Here is a 17,724-nt window from a genome sequence, read left to right on the forward strand (position 1 = left end):
TTTTTTTTTTCATCAAAATTTTATAGGGTTTTGTTTAACTTATGCTATAAAGTTCACTGTTGCACAGCTGGTTGGGGGAAAAAAACCATAATCATAATCTTTCCTTACAAGTAGAAGAAACACTGAAATGTCAAATCAATACCACTATCCAACAGCAATTTTTTAAAAAAGTGCCTCGTGTGTGTTTTTGTGTATTTTCGTCCAGATATTCCATTGACAGGAACACGGACTTGGAGCGCTTCTTTAATGTGGATGCTCTGAGTGGGGTCATCAGCACAGCCAAGCCTCTGGACCGGGAAGCCAACTCAGTCCACAACCTCACCATCTTTGCCATCGAGAGCAGTAAGTTTACTCGCTTGCGCGGCAAACACTGGCGGTAAACCTGACGCGGCGGTCAGAGTTGGCCGTACACTAAACCCCTCCAGTGGGCGGCGGTTTGTCCAATCGCAGACGGGCGGCCGTATGGAAGCGCAGAAAACCTCGCAAACTTTGGTTTTTCCTCTGCGTGTCGAAGTTCACCGGGCCGGCTGTAGGAGTTAGTTTATTGTTCTTTTAGGAATGTAGCCACGGCCGAAAATATTTAACAGTGAAGCGCTGCACAACTGCAACAATCAGGACGACAAATTTATAATTAGTAATGATTGTTTTGTATGTAGCAGCTGCTGTACCAGAATACCCCCCTAGTGAAAAAAGATTATGACTAGCATTACAAACCTTACAAGATTAAATTAAAGTGTTACTTATGATGTGATTGTACATAAATTATTTACATATTAAGGGTTAGATGCTTCAAAAATGATATGAAACACTACTTTACTTACTACTTGTAATACATATCAACCCTACAATGTTATTAATGATTATGGAGAATAGCCTGACTAATGTGACAATAGGGCATCGCTGAATTTAAACTAACTAATACAAATATTGCTGCTACACATGTGAGCAACTGATGCACACCTTGTACCACCTAGATTTGTTTACCAGAGCTGTAATGGAGGGAATGAAGGATCTCTGGCCACATGAAGTTCTCCTCTACCTCCATCCTGATGGCGACTCGTATCAACCAAAGAGAATTTGTGATTGGCTCCATCGAAAAAGTTTGGCGTTGTAGTCGCTCCAAATGCAAAAACACACAAGCAAAAGTGTGAGGAATGAATTTAAATGTTGAATTTTAGATCAATGCTAGCAGCTCTTTATTAAACTTAAAGGTGGAGTCTGCAATTTCGGAGAAATATTGCTTATATTTAACATTAGCGTACGTAAATAGGAAGCATTATGTTACACTAGATTAGATGCAGCCTGATTGTCGTGGCACAGAGAGGACTGTGCAGTTTAGCATTGAATCAGAAGTGCAGAAGTACGGTATGTTATTAACAGTATGGCATGCACAGTATAAACAGATGAATTGTTTAGACACATTGTGACAACACTATGAACACACTAGTATATGAATAAACAGATGTGGACACAATATACAATACAGGTGGAGGTAAATAGTGGTATGACAAGTATAAATAGCATAAACAGTAAGAACAGTAACAATAGTGTAAACAGTGTTAATGCTGTGAGATACATACAGTAGAAACGCAGGATGGAGCGTATATACAGTGTGAACACTATAAACATGTGTCAGATTTACCTTCATCCTGCCCTCCCTCCTCCTTCCTTTACCCTGATCTCAAGCACAACCATGAACGTTCACAAAACTGACTGAAATAATGTTTGCTTTCCATTTAAAGTGATTTGAGGTGTTGCGTATGAACACCTTTTCCACCTTTAACACTCCTCAACCAACATAACCTGAGACTACATTTTTATATACGCAGTCCTTCAAACTCTTTCTCCAGCTGAACCCAGCCAGAGAGGATCATGTCAGGGTGACGAGATGTTTCCTTTTCACACTCTGTGATACGAGCCCTAATGAATGAATGCAAAGAAACATCTTCACATGGACCATTTAGTCGACTCATAAAATACAAGCGTCTTCTAGAATCAGACTTTGGAAATACTAAAACAGCAAAGTAATATTAACTATGATTTCATCAAAATGCAGCAAACTGAAGCAGATTCGAGAACAAAGACATTGATTTTGAGTTGGAAATCCACATCTCAACACTGATTTCTACACTCTTTGGGTCTCACTTCCAGGCACGTCACCTGTTTCTGTGAATTTTATTTCATTATCTGTTAGTTATTACATAAACACAACCTCATAGCTGGCAAAATTTCATTCTAACCTTTTCAAAACACAACCTTGACTTAGTTAGTAAATAAAAACAGGGCGCTTTAGGCCTTTAATAAATACTTTACCAGCTTGTATTAGTCATTCGATCCTCATAACTGGTCAGTTCCAGTTTTCAGTCATTAGTATTGGATACTAGAGTTTTCTGCTGACTGACATTTTATAGACACAGTTCCACATCTTTTATATGAAGTGTATTTTTTTGCCTAATTTCACAGATCTGGATGGAATTTCTATCCTGATGTTGGCCGCGAGGCTGATTTTGCAGATTCAGTGTTTGGTTTCAATTACACAACAGCAGTTTGTCTGTGAGATCCTTAGATTTCTCCCCAAACCGCATTCACATCTAGCCACAAAAGACCCTAACGAACCCCTTTGTGGCAGGGGGAGCACTAACGACTCACATAACGAGGGTGAGGAGCAACAAACCCCCAACTGAAACTGAAACTCAGGTGTTAATGGCTCCTTAGGTTATAAGTATCTGGATCTCCCAACTAGTCAGTCAGAACTGATGAAGCCTCTTGGATGAGAGGTGGAACGTCTTCAAAGATCTCAAACAAGTCCAGTTGCTACGATTAATCTACCAGAACAACAGCAGTTAGCTCGATGCAGTGTGTCACATGTTTTTAGTAGCACAAGTTTGAAAACATGACGTCAATCTAAATGTCACCGTTCTGTCATCATGTCAGTGACAGTACACATACCTCTGACTTCCAAGACTTTTTTATGCAGGTAGAATAGATTATTTTACTAATAAAATGAATGATTAATGAAGGTTGTGTTGCATTTAGGTACAAAACCTTAATTAACGTCATTCGCAGCACTTTTGTTCACCTGTTATTTCACTCCAATTCACACACGCTAATAAACTGTGTTTGGAGAAAAGCCCGTGATTGGTCCACTGGGCTCATTTATCGCTCATTGTCGCCTCTTCCTGGCTGCTGATTGGTCGACTAAACGTGCTGCAGCCTTCACGATGAGCACATTCAGCCCAGATAGAAACATCAGGGACTCTCCTCAAAGGAAAAGAGTGATGTGGTTGATGGCATCTTTTTCGATTAAAAGAAAGAGAGAAAAAAAGGCTGCTAAATGCATCCCACAAAATCTCCCAGGAAAATCAAAACCGTTGGCAGCATGATGTACGCTCCAAAAATGAACAGCGATGTTTCTGCATTTCCACATCCCAAACAGGATCTGCCAACTATAAATGTTGTGCCTTTTACCACAATATAGGCACATATTTATTACCTCTTTTGCAAGATAATTGTTTTAAAACAAGCCTGTTTTCAATTAACTCGTGGAACTAATGGTAGTTTATTTACCTACCTAACTATTAAATATACTCCAGATAGCTGTAATTTTAAAAATGGACAGCTTTTATTTACCTCCGTTTGAAATGAAGGCCTTATTGCAGGGTTTCTTCAGCAGAGGGGGGTTTTTGGTGCAGCCCAAAATGACCACTGATGAATCTATTTGTCATGTATATACACTTATTTTTAAATCAGATTAGCTAACTGGAGTTTCATTTCCTCGGACATAATAGACGTTATTGCTCAGAAACAAGAGGAAAACAGATAGATTTCGGTCAAATAAGGTAACACAGACTCATTACTGTACCCAGACTGGTCATGGTGTGCGTAGTCACCCCCCAAAGGCCCGTTCTGAGCCTGGAAAACTCTGTATTGTTTCAAAAAATCTGCCGCCGGGGCTTAGCAAACTGTCAGTTAGCTTGTTAGTGTCACCAAGACGGAGTACACGGAAACCGTGGAGCCTCTCCGTCCTGTTATCCACTTCATAACGTCCCACAGTCTCCCGCGCCGTGGACGACGCAGCGTGGAGTTGTCGGGGCTCGTTGCAGGGCTGTCGGGGAATGTTAATTCACACGCAGGACGGTCGTTTTGACCTCCACGTCTCCCTGAGCCGTGGGGACGAGATGCTGACTAAGGGCGGGCGATCTCACCCACGGGTGAACAATGTTAATGCGATGTGAAGAAGTGCCGCGTGCCTTTTTTTTGTTCATCTGTCAATGGCTCCAAGGACATGAACACCTTTTTTTTTTTTTTTTTTTTGCATTCCTATCATTTTGCTGCCATCGCGCAAACACAATGGGCGGCAATCATCAGCGCGCTGAGCACTCGAGACGGTTGAAAGAGACAACCAGCCTTGCACTTCCTATGCAGTCACATTTTCATGAAAAAAAAAAAAAGAAAGGGGGGGTATTACATTTTTTTTCCTCACTTCCAAACCCCTTTTTTTTGCTTCAAAGATGTGTTTTTATTTACATCTAAAAAGCGCACAGATGCACTACCGGGTTGATTCCCGAGTGCGAGCGCTCGCCTGATATAGCAACAAAGAGAAGGCTGCGTATAATAATAGCCGTATGAAATGTCACAACAGTCCCTCCTGCGTGAGGTACTGGCTTCTGACACGGAGTGACACTCGGGCGCTGTTTTCAGCTCGAGACATCTCCGAGTTCACAAGACTGGCAACGAAAATCCACTGGCCTGCACTGCCTTATGACAGTATTTATAGTAAATGGCTTCCTTGTAACCGGAGAGGGTGCGGGGAGGGGGGGGGGGGGGCATTTTTTGGTTGAGGGATGTTGTGCATTTCAGCTGCAGTCACTCACATTTCATCCGCTCTGCCCGGACCACGCCAATGACAACAAGTCTGTGGCCCGAGGCTCCGCGCGTCCTTTTTATCGCCATCAAATCAGCCGGCCCCCGAATGTCAGAGCGTCATCTCTGGCCGGCATTGTGGCGACGCCAGGCTAAATCATCGTCTTGCACTCACGCACCAGTTTAGCCATCAGTGTGTGTCACGCAGACGGAGGCGCGAAGCCCTCCCCCTCCACCACCACCACCACAACCACACGTGAAACATTCGGCCTTTTTCCTCCCCGACAACAACAAACCCCCGCGCCGAGTCTAATCATTCTGGCTGATCCACAGCAGAGCGGGTAAGGACGCCAGCTGTTGGAAGCACACTGCATATTTCATTACAGCAGCACTTTTTTTTTTCTTCCTTTCCCCCCCTCCCCCCCTCCCCCCCTCCCTTCAACTCCTTTGTGATTAATTAAAACACATGAGAAAGATCAATATTCCATAATTTGGCCGAGTGCATCAACGTGAAGTTAAGGCAGAATGAAAGTGTTTGGAAGAAAGTTTTTTTTTTTCGCTGAAATCTGTGGCTCTCTTCTCTCTTCTCTCTTTTTCAGAGGATCCGATGGAAATTGGCAAAGGCATCGCTCTCATCACAGTGCAGGACATAAACGATAACGCGCCCGTGTTTGCCATAGACTATGAAACTCTCCTCTGCGAAAATGCCATGCCAGGACAGGTAAGCCCCGGGAGCGTCTCAGCGGTTGGTCCGGCTTCCCTTTTTTTTTTTCCCCCCTTTTTACCTCTCCCCTCTGCATCTTCTTTGGAAGTTTGACTCTCAAAGACAGTGTGCTGACTCTCAAAGCCATTAAAACTCCCCGTTGCTCCTCAAAACAAGTCCGCCGCGCCACATACAACATCCACTTCACGGCTCGAGGTCATCCCGGGGAGACGGCATCATTAGTATGAGACACATCCGTGAGATTTAATAGCAGGTATTGTAGGTGTTATCGTTCATTAGAGATGTTACTCTCATTCCATACTGTCAAATCCGACTAAATTAATGGCGGCGCTTGACTCCGCCCGGGGTCTCAAATCCACAATAATATCACAGCCTAATGCGATATCTCGTGCTGGGATGGAGTGGTGTTCTGCAGCGGTTTGACTTTCCGTTCCGAAGCCCTATGTAATTAGATGATCACCGCGGAAGGCAGCGGGGCAGACGATGCATCACAATATCATGTGAAGGTAACCAGGGGGATTTCAGGGGCTCGGAGATTTGGTTCAGGAAGAGAAGGAGGAGGCGGCGGTGGCGGCGGCGGTGGGGGGAAGAAAGAGGCTGTACCCGTGCATTGCATTTTCCCTGCGTTTAGCATTTGGCCTCATTGTTGCTAAATGACTTGTGTGTCTGTGGCGGCGATTCGTCTGCTCTTGGCATTTGGAAAATACAATCAGAGGCGAACGGTAAAGGAGGCGTGTAGACCTGAATAAGTACAATTGATCAGAATGATGCATTGTATTGGAAATAGCTATTAGGCCCTTTTAAATATGTTATTTGCATTCATATTTTGGAGCCGTTTGTCACGGCGCTCATGGGAGGGTGAACAAAAATAGCAAATGATTTCATTTGCAAAAATGAGAGACTATATTTCATGTGTGTATTTGTTGCCTTTTTTCTTTTCTTTTTTTCGCTGCGTGCATGATGCTTGACCGCAATGTGGCTCTTTTCCCAATGAGCTCACAAAGCCTTACAGGTATTCTGGATTTGTTGCTGCTTTGACTTTTTGAGGTATTTTTATGTTTGTCTCATTTGTTTTTTTTTAAACCTACAACCAACCCAGCGAGTTTCAACGCAGACGATTCAGGATAGCTGGAGGTATTTTAGGATATTAGTGAATTTAAATGTAATTTGTCATATTTCATCCTCAGGGCATAGTGTTTGCTAGAGTGAACACTACCTCTATATTAGTTGCCATCATTATTGAAGAATGCATTCTACTGGAGCCCGAATGTCTATTTTTGGTTAATGATCCCGCCACTTATCCTCAGACGACTGTTGTTGCTCCCCGATATTAAATTTAGAGCAAACACAAGCCAACTATCTATCAATACTTCAACTTTCAAATTCAGCAGATAATAATTTGTACACTTCTTCCCACCAGCGCCTGATAAATTATGGCGCGGAGACTCGAAACAAAGTCATTCCCCAACAATCATACCGGCCTGCAGGACATAGCAACAGCCATTGCCCATGACAGCATCATCAGCAGGAAAAGGTGCAGCAGATCTGTAATTACTCAGCTGAAGCAGACAGATTGCTTACTCAATGCCAGTGATAGCAGAGCTGCGAGGTCCCCCCGAGGTGTTGCTCCGAGCTGCTCTGCTGTAAAATAAAAAAAAAAGGCGAGGTGCTGCTGGTGACGGAGGCCTCTGTCCTCCCTCCATTTGTCCGTCCGTCCACATTCAAATTCCGCCCGTGTTGTCTTAAAGCGGTGTAGTCGAAATGAGCCGCCATAGCTGGGAGCCGGTTTAATAGTCGAGACACTCCCGACATATAAACTAGCGTGAACGTGTGATGGTTGTGTGTTGGAAAGCCTTTGTTTTCACTCAACTACCATGAAATGTTTCAAGGACTTTCTGAATGATTGAGGTGATGAAAGTGGACGCGTGCTTCCTCGTTTTAGCCAAAGGCTTGTAGGTAGTTGTTGGGTTGGCTAGCTAGATGGCGAGTTGGCTTTTATCACCTGTAAAGGCCAGAGATGAGATGAGATGAGATGAGATGAGATGAGATGAGATGAGATGAGATGAGATGAGATGAGATAAGATAAGGTACAACTGTATTAATCCCGAAGGAAAGACCTGGGCCAGATCTTGAACAATGATGCAACATAAGAAAAGTAGCGCCTAAAAGTACAAAGCAATAAAATATAAATATCATACATTACTGGAATAGAAAACGTAAGCTAAAATAAGGCTAGAATAGGCAGTTATACCATAGTAATAAGTAATATTACACGTGATAATGAAACTGAAAGTAAAGTGAAATATTGCACATGTGATCAAAAAGTCACAAATGAAAATGAAATAGTAGACATGACACTGAAATATTACACCTAAATTAAATGTGACACCTGATACGGAAACTAATACCACACAAACCAATAAGGAGTAATATTGCAAAAAATTATATTATTGTCCGATGTTTTAGCTGATAACTGAACGATCCATAATTTACAAAACACATGAAGAAGGAAATCGGTTTGCAAAATACAAGTTTAAAGGAGTCTGGATTCCATTTTATCATCATTTCACCGACATTTTTGACTTTTAGTGACAATGAAGAACCAAAAAAACCCACATTTTCTCTAATATGTTTATTCTGTCACATGTGAAATGTCTAAAACAGACATTTGTGTACACAGAAAGTCGTCATATTTGAAAAGATAACTACATGAAACTCTTGTTTTGCATAAAATCTTGTTTTCGCCTGTGAAAAATCAAGAAAAGAAATGAATGTCCGTGTCATGCAGAGCTGTGACATGTTGTTACCTAAGAAAAAAAAAAATCATTAGAAAGTCAGTGAGAGCTACTAGGTGCAAAACTGGAATATGCATTTGGTACTCGAGCTGACATTTCAAACAGCCTTTTGATTTCCACGACATGTTAAGATACAAAAGAGAGCACAGAAGTGAACTTTGCCTTTCAGCTGTATAATATGATTTTGTGCCCACACATATATATATTCTCTCATGTCTAAAAACAATACATGCGTCCACATTAGGTTTTCAAATGAGTTGTACATGTACATAGAACTGTTTCTGCGTGTGAATCCTTATACTTGTGAAACTCTCATACGAATATGTAACACAGAGTTCAACATATGATGTGAGAACTTTCATATCAGTTGTGTTTTGGTTTTTGTGGTCGTGGTTCAACCGCTTGTGAACTAGTTTACCACGAGGTTCCTTACATTTCACCTCACGTGTTCCACATTCTATGAATCTGGATGAGCGACATGCCTTTCATCCTCGTCCTATTGTTAGACCGAACGACCGCCACAGACAAGAAGTGCTTGTTTTCATTTTATATTTGTCTCTAATTCCAATTTCTACTCGATCCTATTCAAACATAGCCTTCTGTTGGGCAACACTGAAGTGTACCAGTGGGATTGCACCTTCAGACTGAATAATGAAGGCAGGCAAAATGGAAATTTCATGATGAAATTTACACCCAAAAAACACATACAGAGCAAAGGGAAGGAGAGAGTTTGACATTTGAATGCGAAAACGCAGTTTGAATTCCAACTAGGTGTCGGCTGTCTGTTACCAGACAGACGGGGTGGACTCATAACCTGTCAGATACTCGCTCCACCGCCGCCCTGATTCCTAATTAATTAAAATGCTCCTGTTGTGTACTGTATGTCCGGCTGTAGCAGCGAACAGTTGGCTGCACCGACTGCGCCTGCTTTCCTGTAAAGCTTTGTTAAAAAAATCTTAGGCCGCCCACTGGCTGTCACGCCCATCGGCTTATTCACAGCTGCGACAAAGATGAAATAATAACATTTGCCAGTTGGGGCCGGGGTCGACTCTGTGGCTCTATAGCACAGATTAACAGGGAGAGCCGGGATGGAATAACCTGCCATTTTTCAGGCCTAATTAAGGCCGTCTCGTGGCACTGGCTCTCTCCAGAGATGCCACTTGTTACGGATCATCGGTGCGTCTGTCTTCTGCCATAATATTAATTGATATTATGAAGGGGTGGAAGGGGCAGGGGCAGTGGGGATAGTGTGGAGAGGGAACGACGGGGGGGTCATGTCGTACAATCACTTCAGTGTAACCATTACATACATGAGTGGACTTGGCATTCTGCTGCCCCCCCCCAATCTGCTCCCTGCACTCCGGTGGCATCTCCCAGGGGGGATTCGTGAACGTCGGGGAGTCGTGAACGGAGGAAGAGCCTCGCAAGAGACAGCGACACCCTCTAAAAGCAGCTGGTTTTAGCGCTGCTTGTTATCGTTTGACTCCTTCGTTAAACAGTGGAGGTGCTGATGGCTGAGCCGGATCGAGGTGCAAAACCCTGATTGCTGCTAATTTGCGTCCAAGTCGCGAGTCAGTCAAATCTGATAGGTTGCACGCAGGAATTGATGACACGCTTCTAGTGGTGTTAAAATAAAAATATGGAAATATAGGGCCCAATTTGCAGCCCACACTGAACTGAGTTACTCTATGGCAGCAGCACTTCTCGTTTCCATTATGTGCACTATAAAATGTATGTTAGATTATCTCCTTAATAGTCATAAGAGTTTCGCTACACAGAAATGTAAATATATTTTGGCGCTGCTTGGCCTCAGATGATCCAATTCTCTTATCTTTCTGGAACTCTCATAATCCATTCATGTACAGATAATCGAGGCCTGTTGTGGAAATGACGCTAAGCTCCCAAATATATGTCGGGGAGAAAAACCCAATCATCCTTAAACACAAATGCGCTGCTGGATTGTTGGTAAATTTGATATTATGTACAATATGGAGAGTAAAAGCAGATCATTGCCATTGCTTATTTATAACATGATAATGAACACAAACTCTTTGTAAAACTCGTACGGTTTTCTACACGATGTAAACATTCGTCAGACAGAACTGCTTTTCAAAGACGAGACAAAAGCATCTCGATCGCCTGTCGTCTCGCCTACATGTAATAAGTTGACTGCGGACAGTAGACTGAACCTCCAACCCTGATAGGACCCATCCATCCATCATCTATACATCACTTAATCCTCACTAGGGTCACTGGGGGTTGGAGTCTATCCCAGCTGACTCACATTCACACCTACGGACAATTTAGAATCACCAATTAACCTCAACATGTTTTTGGACCTTGTGGGAGGAAGCTGGAGAACCTGGAGACGGGGAGAACATGCAAACAAAGATCCTGAGTGTCCTCACCGGGACGCGAATCGGCGACCTTCTTGCTGCGAGGCAACGTTGCTAACCACCGCTCCACCTTGCAGCCCACTGACAGGACCCAAGATCTTTATTTGCGTCTCACGTTACTGAAAGCAGCAACTTGTGACTCTGAGCTCAAGAGTTTAGTTCCTCTGAAAACGACCAAACATCTAAGCAACTGATCATCAGCAGAACTTTAACAGATCATCGGCATGCAAATAAATGAGAACCAAAGAGAGACAAAGAAGTTTCTTTTACAGGCCCCCGGTGCCATTGGTGCCAAAATATTACAGCATCAAGTTTGGACTGCGCGACCACGAGTTAATAAAGTTCAATAACCCGTGGACAGGAGTTAGTAAGGCGTGGGAAAGAGATATTAAGTTTAATCATAACTTTCAATACGAGATCAAACGGCGTGAGAAAGCTGTTCATGTTGTTGCATTGAGTAGACTGTTGTTTTCAGGCGGTTTTTACTTCATCACATGAAACAGTGAATATAAAAAAAAAAATTCATCCCCGTTCCCCCTTTTATCGCTTTCCAACATGAAATACTGGTCCATTTAATTTGACCAAAATGTAGACAAACAAAGACTCTTTCCTGTCAAAGTGAAAACTGGTTTCTACATAGTAATGTCAGTTAAATGGTAAATGTTCTGCACTTATTTAGCGCTTTTCTACCGTAGCAGCACTCAAAGCACGTTACAATGTTTTCTCATTCAACCATTCACACACCAATGGCGACAGAGCTGCCATGCAAGGTGCCATTTGGAGCAACTTCAGGTTCAGTGTCTTGCCCAAGGACGCTTCGACTGTGGAGGGGGCGGGGATCGAACCGCCAGCCTTACGATCAGAGGACAACCGCTCTACCACCTGAGCCACAGCCGCCCTAGTTATTAAAAATATATAATAAATTATATAGGGTGGCGCAGTTGGTAGCAATGTTGCCTCACAGCAAGAAGGTTGCCGGTTCGCGTCCCGGTGGGGACACCGGAATCTTTCTGCATGGAGTTTGCATGTTCTCCCCGTGCAGCGTGGGTTCTCTCCGGGTTCTCCGGCTTCCCCCCACAAGGTCCAAAAACATGTTGAGGTTAATTGGTGATTCTGAATTGTCTGTAGGTGTGAATGTGAGTGTGCTTGGTTGTCTGTCTCTAAGTGTAGGCTTGTGATAGACTGGTGACCTGTCCAGGGTGTCCCCTGCCTTCATCCTAAGTCAGCTGGGATAGACTCCAGCCCCCCGCGACCCTCGTGAGGATTAAGCGGTGTATAGATAATGGATGGATGGATATAATAAATTAATAAAACAAGCCATTGCATGAGTGTTTACCACCTTTAAATTGGTGCTAGAAGTCACACAGTTAGTGAAACGGAGATAATCTGAGTGCAGTGAATGTGTCTCAAGTGGTTCTAGTATAAAGACAGCTGGATCTGGAGGTTCAGTCATTGGAGAATCAGTTCTACCGGCTTTAAAAACACATAATAAGATAGAAAAACCCTCAGTGAATAGGGTTATGTAATCACTTAGGCATGAATGAGTCTTTGTTTTGTAAATTCTTGAGCAAAAAGTAAAGTAAATTGACTATAATTCAATGTTAAATAGCAATAAAAGGGGAAAACCGCCAAGAGAGGTTAAAACTTTCTTTTCTCTTTGCTCCGTATATGCAGCTTCTAAAAGGAGGTTCAGTTTGACACTTGTTGTACCCCGTGTTTAATTTGTAAACCAGGAGGTTCCTGTGACACTGCTCGGGTGCGGAAACAACATGTCAGGAGAGAGAAAAAGTCACAAACAAATTAAACAAAAGAAAAAAATCCACAACACCTCAGTGCTAGCTGTTGAAACTAAGCAAAACCAACCCAACTCTCATCAAATCATCATTTATTTACTTTTAATAATCAGCGCGTTCACAGTAATCCGTCAAAATCAGCAGGGGGAGGCAAGTACAATCAGCTCCCTTCACTTCCCCGTCGCTCCCCTTCTGTCTGGGGATAACTGCGATGGAATTAGCAGGGAAAGTTCATTTTACTACACAGAAAAGCAAGAAACCACCTGTTTTTTTCTGTCGGTTTATCGATCTCCGAGTCTCTGTCACAACTCAGCGAACAGTCCATGGCTCTCGCACTCCATCCCGAGATTAAAATAAAATTAATTTAAATTCATCCACGCTCCATGCGCGATAAAAAAGCCCCGCGGAGCTCGTCCGGCGTCGTCAATAAACAGCAGATTCCATATCTTGCGGCCGTGCGTTATTAAGACGCGGCCACACTGCTGTTATCAGGCTTTATTAATTCGCGGCCACACTCCACTAACTCACGGCCAGCTGTTAGGGATGCATTGCTAACTTGTGGCCGCGCGATATTATTTTTCCTGCCGATATCGCCAAGGGGGGCTGGAAACTCATACAGTTACATACGTGATATTGGGGAAGGGGAAGGCAGCGGTCGATTCTTCCTCTGAACCCATGTGCCACTCAGCCAGTCACCAAAAGAACGTCTTGGCACCTCCGCGTCGTCATCCGAATTATCAGTTTATTATAGGTGTTGCATCAAGGTGGGAGATGAAAACACACATGTCAAGGCACAAGGGGGAAAACATTAGTGCGTGGCAGGCGTACTGTCTGTTCTATAAAAAGACGAAGCTAAAAAAAAATAAATTTAATCTCAGATCTCACCAGGAGACGACTTGAGCCTCGGCGGTTTGGGCTCGTCGGGATCGCGCCAACGAACTCCTGACAAGATGATCCAGGTGGAGAGGCAGAAAGAAAAGATGAGGAAACCGGCCTCGGGAAGAAATAAAGATGTTTATTTTTTTTTTTGTTTTATGAAGGGTGCATATTGATTTATACATGTGTGTGGCGACAGATGTCTGAGTGGGTGCCGCTGATCTGCGAACAAAGTTACGGGTGTCACATGTGGGTGATGTTTAGAGCGTTGATGTCATAGGAAGCCGTGGCGGAGCAGCGCGGCGAGGGGTGTGAAAAAAAAAAAAAAAAAAAAACACAGGCAGGCCCACCGATTCCTTCGTTAACCCCTGTTGACAGCTGTCATATCGCCATGGCAACCGGTGCCACCTATTTGATGCAATGCTTATTTATACTCTTAGTTCGACTTTGAAGTGGCTCGCTTGATCTTATTGTATGACTCATCTGCCAACGGGGCTTTAGGTGGCTTAAATGAAAGACTCTTAGCGCGCCGCCGAGCCGGTCGTATCCCAATCGCAATCTTATGATTACACTTTTTAAGACAGTGTAGCACTTATAACAAGGCTCGAGCTGAAGGAGTGGATTTTTAAAAATGCACTGCAGTGTTTACTTTGCCGGTGTCAAAGAGGGGAAAGTGTGAATCGAGCTCGTTATCGCTGGGATTCTTTTTATTTATTTATTTATTTCGTTTAAACACACACACACACACAAAACTCTGTGGGTCTAGCCACGCTACATTAGCTGACATTACTTCCCTCATTACAGAGGCCACGTTTCCACACTGTCTCTCCGAGTCAGAGTCGGCTCAAAGGAAGCGCTGCGGCTTTGTGTCGCAGGTTGCACTGAATTACGGTCATTGTAGTTCACTAGCATACTTCAGGCGTGTTTTGGGAGGATTAAATCTCGATCGTTTGAACCTCGAAAACCGGCGAGAGCGTTTTTTAGCTGGCAGGGTGTTATTTGTGGAATTACGGCGAGCGCCGAGCGAGCAGTCGGGATTCGGCCTGTGAAGGTTCAGCTCAATCATCCAGGTGGTTCGACGTCTGGGGAAATCCAAATAACTAGACTCCAAAGAGTAAAGTCTTCAATCAAAGAAATAAATAAATAAATAAAAAAAATCCAGACCAAGAATTTGGCTTCAGATTAAAGGCAGAAGCTGAAGCTCGCACCAAGAAGTTGGACATCGCTTGGGAAATTTTGATAGCGGTGCAAAGTGTTAGTGTGGAGAATATAAAAACAGAAACACATGAAAATTTCTTGACATTTTTTTGATGCTTTATGCTATTTTAGAAGACACTCAAATTTCTCATGCGTCAGTCTTAAATGAAGAGTCTTTGTTTTCTGCTTGGATCAGGAAATAAAAATAAAAATGCAGATGGAGGCGGCGGAGAAGGTTAAAAGAATATTTATTGATAGGGTCAGGGGTAAAGGGGAATTCCTGGGGAACCGGGGAGTGAAGGTCCGTGGTGGGGAAACCAGTTCGTCAGGGGATGAGGTGCCAGACGGGGTCCACTCCAAGGTGCAGGTGCTCCGGGGGCTGTGAGGCGGAAGTGGTGACAGGGATTTCCTGTAGAGGTGCGGGGGGTTGGTGCAGTGAATCTTGCTGGTTGGTGCTGGTGGGGTTCTCCGTGCTGATTGGACAGGGACTAGCTGGTGAGCCGGTGGAGGCAGTGCTGGAACGGGCAAAAGAGACGACGAGGTTAGCGAAGTCACAAGACTGAAAAACACGAGAGTGACTCAAGACTAGTAGAATTGTCAACGATACCACGAGGGGCTGAACGATCATCTGGCACTGGAGCACACATGAAGGCAGGGTTTGACCAGTGGCTGATGGGAAATGGGTGACGAGCTCTCTGCCGGCCATCCTCTCCACAGAGTACCCACAACACAGACACCAACTGGAGAGTGCACAAAATACAACAGAGACCATAATCACCACAAATACTTGATGAAAGAATAAGTTCCCAAGACTTAAGACTGACTTCTCATACTTCTTTTGATACTCACTTCTGATTTCAGTTTAGAAGCTCTGCTGGTTTGATCAGCAGCTCGGCTATATTTAAGGTGATGTTTGCTTATCATGCGCTGTATGGATCCGTATATTGAAGTGAAGCCTCGTCGTGATGCTTTGGCTATTATTAGACTGTTAATGAGAAGTGTTGTTGTCACCTGACTGGCTGACGGCGGCTTCTAACTTTAATGCTAATCTCGTCCGTTAATTGACAATGAGGTGATAACGCTTCAGAAGCACAACAGTGGAAACTTCACCGCTTTTGGTGTAGTTTCAATCGAGTCCCCTCACCGTCACTTTAGACCTGCCGTCATTGTTATTACTGGTGAAATCCAGGACGGTGTTTCCCAACGCAGGCCTGCAAGATCTGCAAGATAAAGCCCCGAATAAAGTAGAAAACAATGTCAATTTGTGGTTTGCAAATTAATTGGATCTTCTTTTCCTTAAAGAGTCACCCAGCAATTTGCTATATCACTTCCACCACGTTGGGAAGCGTGCCAGGAATCGATTGAATAAAGAATGATCAAAATTGAAGCAGCACAGGCTGAGATAACATGACTTTTTAGTCCCTGGTGTTGGTCGAGATCCAAACACACTGAATTCTACATTTCCCATAATACTGCTGGATGGTATCTTTCATTAAACGCTGCCCGCCTTCCAAATCTGACTTTCTCTTTGAGAGTTCACACCACAGGCTTTGAAATATTAGCTCGCATCTTTATATTATAATTCTTGTCCGTTTGTGTGTTTTATGCATGCTTTGTGTTACGCTAAATGGGTTTTAAATGGCACATGAGGAAGTTCAAGACAAAAGATTTAGTGAGCAGTGCAGTGAGCTCCACTGGCTGCAGACTGAACCTCACATGAGTGTCATATTTTTACCACATCATCCTCATGGTTTTCCATCATTTGACTGCAGCGGATGGTAGAAGTGAAGTAGATGGAAATGCATGTTCATTTGCATATTTTCTACATTCGAAAATTTGCACTTGCGTTTGGTTGAAAACTTGACTAATGAAGTTGGCAAATATCCTGCTCCAGCGATTGTGTATGGGTATGCACTGGCTGTTGTTTGCACACTCCTCCTCCTCCTCCTCCTCCACCTCCTCCACAGTGACAAATAGAGACACCTTTGTCCTTTAATATCCTTTTTGATCTGACTCGCAGCCATGTGTAAACTCAAAAACCCTTTAATTCTGTGATTCATAGGCCTCCTCAGTCGCGCCTTGCGACAGGCACCAGTCGGCTGCAGCTGTTAATGTCTCTCAGCGAGAATTTATGTCTACATCCATGCCTCTCTCCTCCCGTCTCCTACTCAACCCATTAGAGGATTCCCCACCAAAGGTTCGCCGGAACGCCATGCATCAGAGCCGCGCTAATGAAAGGCATTATACATTACAAAGTGTTTGATTTAAGGATGATTTTCAGTCCGTCTTCTCCTTCGGTAGCGGCGAGAAATGGAAACCTTCCTGAAGATAAGCTCCGAATCCATCTGCGATATTCAAAGGTACATCAAAGGGGTTCAAATTGTGTATAGGGCTCGTCGTCGGTGTAGGAACCGCGAAGAAAGGTTTCTATCAGATGGGAAATTTCCATAACAGAGTGAGAGGCATGTGAGTTATTATGATCCCGGGATCAGTGGCAGCTTTGGCGATATGCAGTGGAGCACGCACAACGCTGCACGTTTAGGTGCTCAATTGTTGCGTCTCGCTGTCGCTGATCTGCCGCTGACACAAACATCGCTTCTGTCTATATACAGATATCCCGAATGTTCTTGAGCTGGAGGAGATAACCTTTTTGCATTTCCGCTTCCAGATAAATTTCCCCCCTTTGCGCTGCAACAGTAAACAAAAAGAAAACATACTTTCACTTTTTTTTTTTTTGCTGATGAAAGAGCAACTATTTTAATTTTGTTAAGAAATGGAGTAAAATATTCATGAATTTTCACTCCGCCTGCCAGTTTTAATAATTGGCAGGATGTCGTTTGCCACCTACACAAACCCCTAATACCTGACAGCTTGTAACCAGCAGCATTTAATCACAGCTGACAACTGATAATCCATGTCTCGGCACTGATGGATCATCAGCTTTTTTTTTTTTTTGTCTCCTTCTTCCTCGCCCTTTTAAAAAATTTCTTCTTTTTTTTTAATTTGTTTTTTTTTTTTGTCTTGATGCTAGACTCAGAGCTTGTTTGGGGCTGGGAGATGTGATAATTTAGTGTGAATTG

General features: G+C 43.5%; 1 protein-coding gene across 1 annotated transcript in view; it reads left to right on the forward strand.

Moving 5' to 3' along the window:
• The window catches only part of cdh7a (cadherin 7a), a 136,286-nt gene that overhangs the window by 94,858 nt on the left and 23,704 nt on the right, over positions 1–17,724 (forward strand). Inside the window, exons 7-8 of the mRNA XM_008280929.1 lie at positions 206–342; positions 5,463–5,584. Of these exons, the coding sequence (XP_008279151.1) occupies positions 206–342; positions 5,463–5,584 (259 nt within the window). The remainder of the gene's footprint in view (positions 1–205; positions 343–5,462; positions 5,585–17,724) is intronic.

The sequence above is a fragment of the Stegastes partitus genome, unplaced genomic scaffold, assembly GCF_000690725.1.
Source record: "Stegastes partitus isolate 25-593 unplaced genomic scaffold, Stegastes_partitus-1.0.2 Scaffold214, whole genome shotgun sequence".
Lineage (NCBI taxonomy): Eukaryota > Metazoa > Chordata > Actinopteri > Pomacentridae > Stegastes > Stegastes partitus.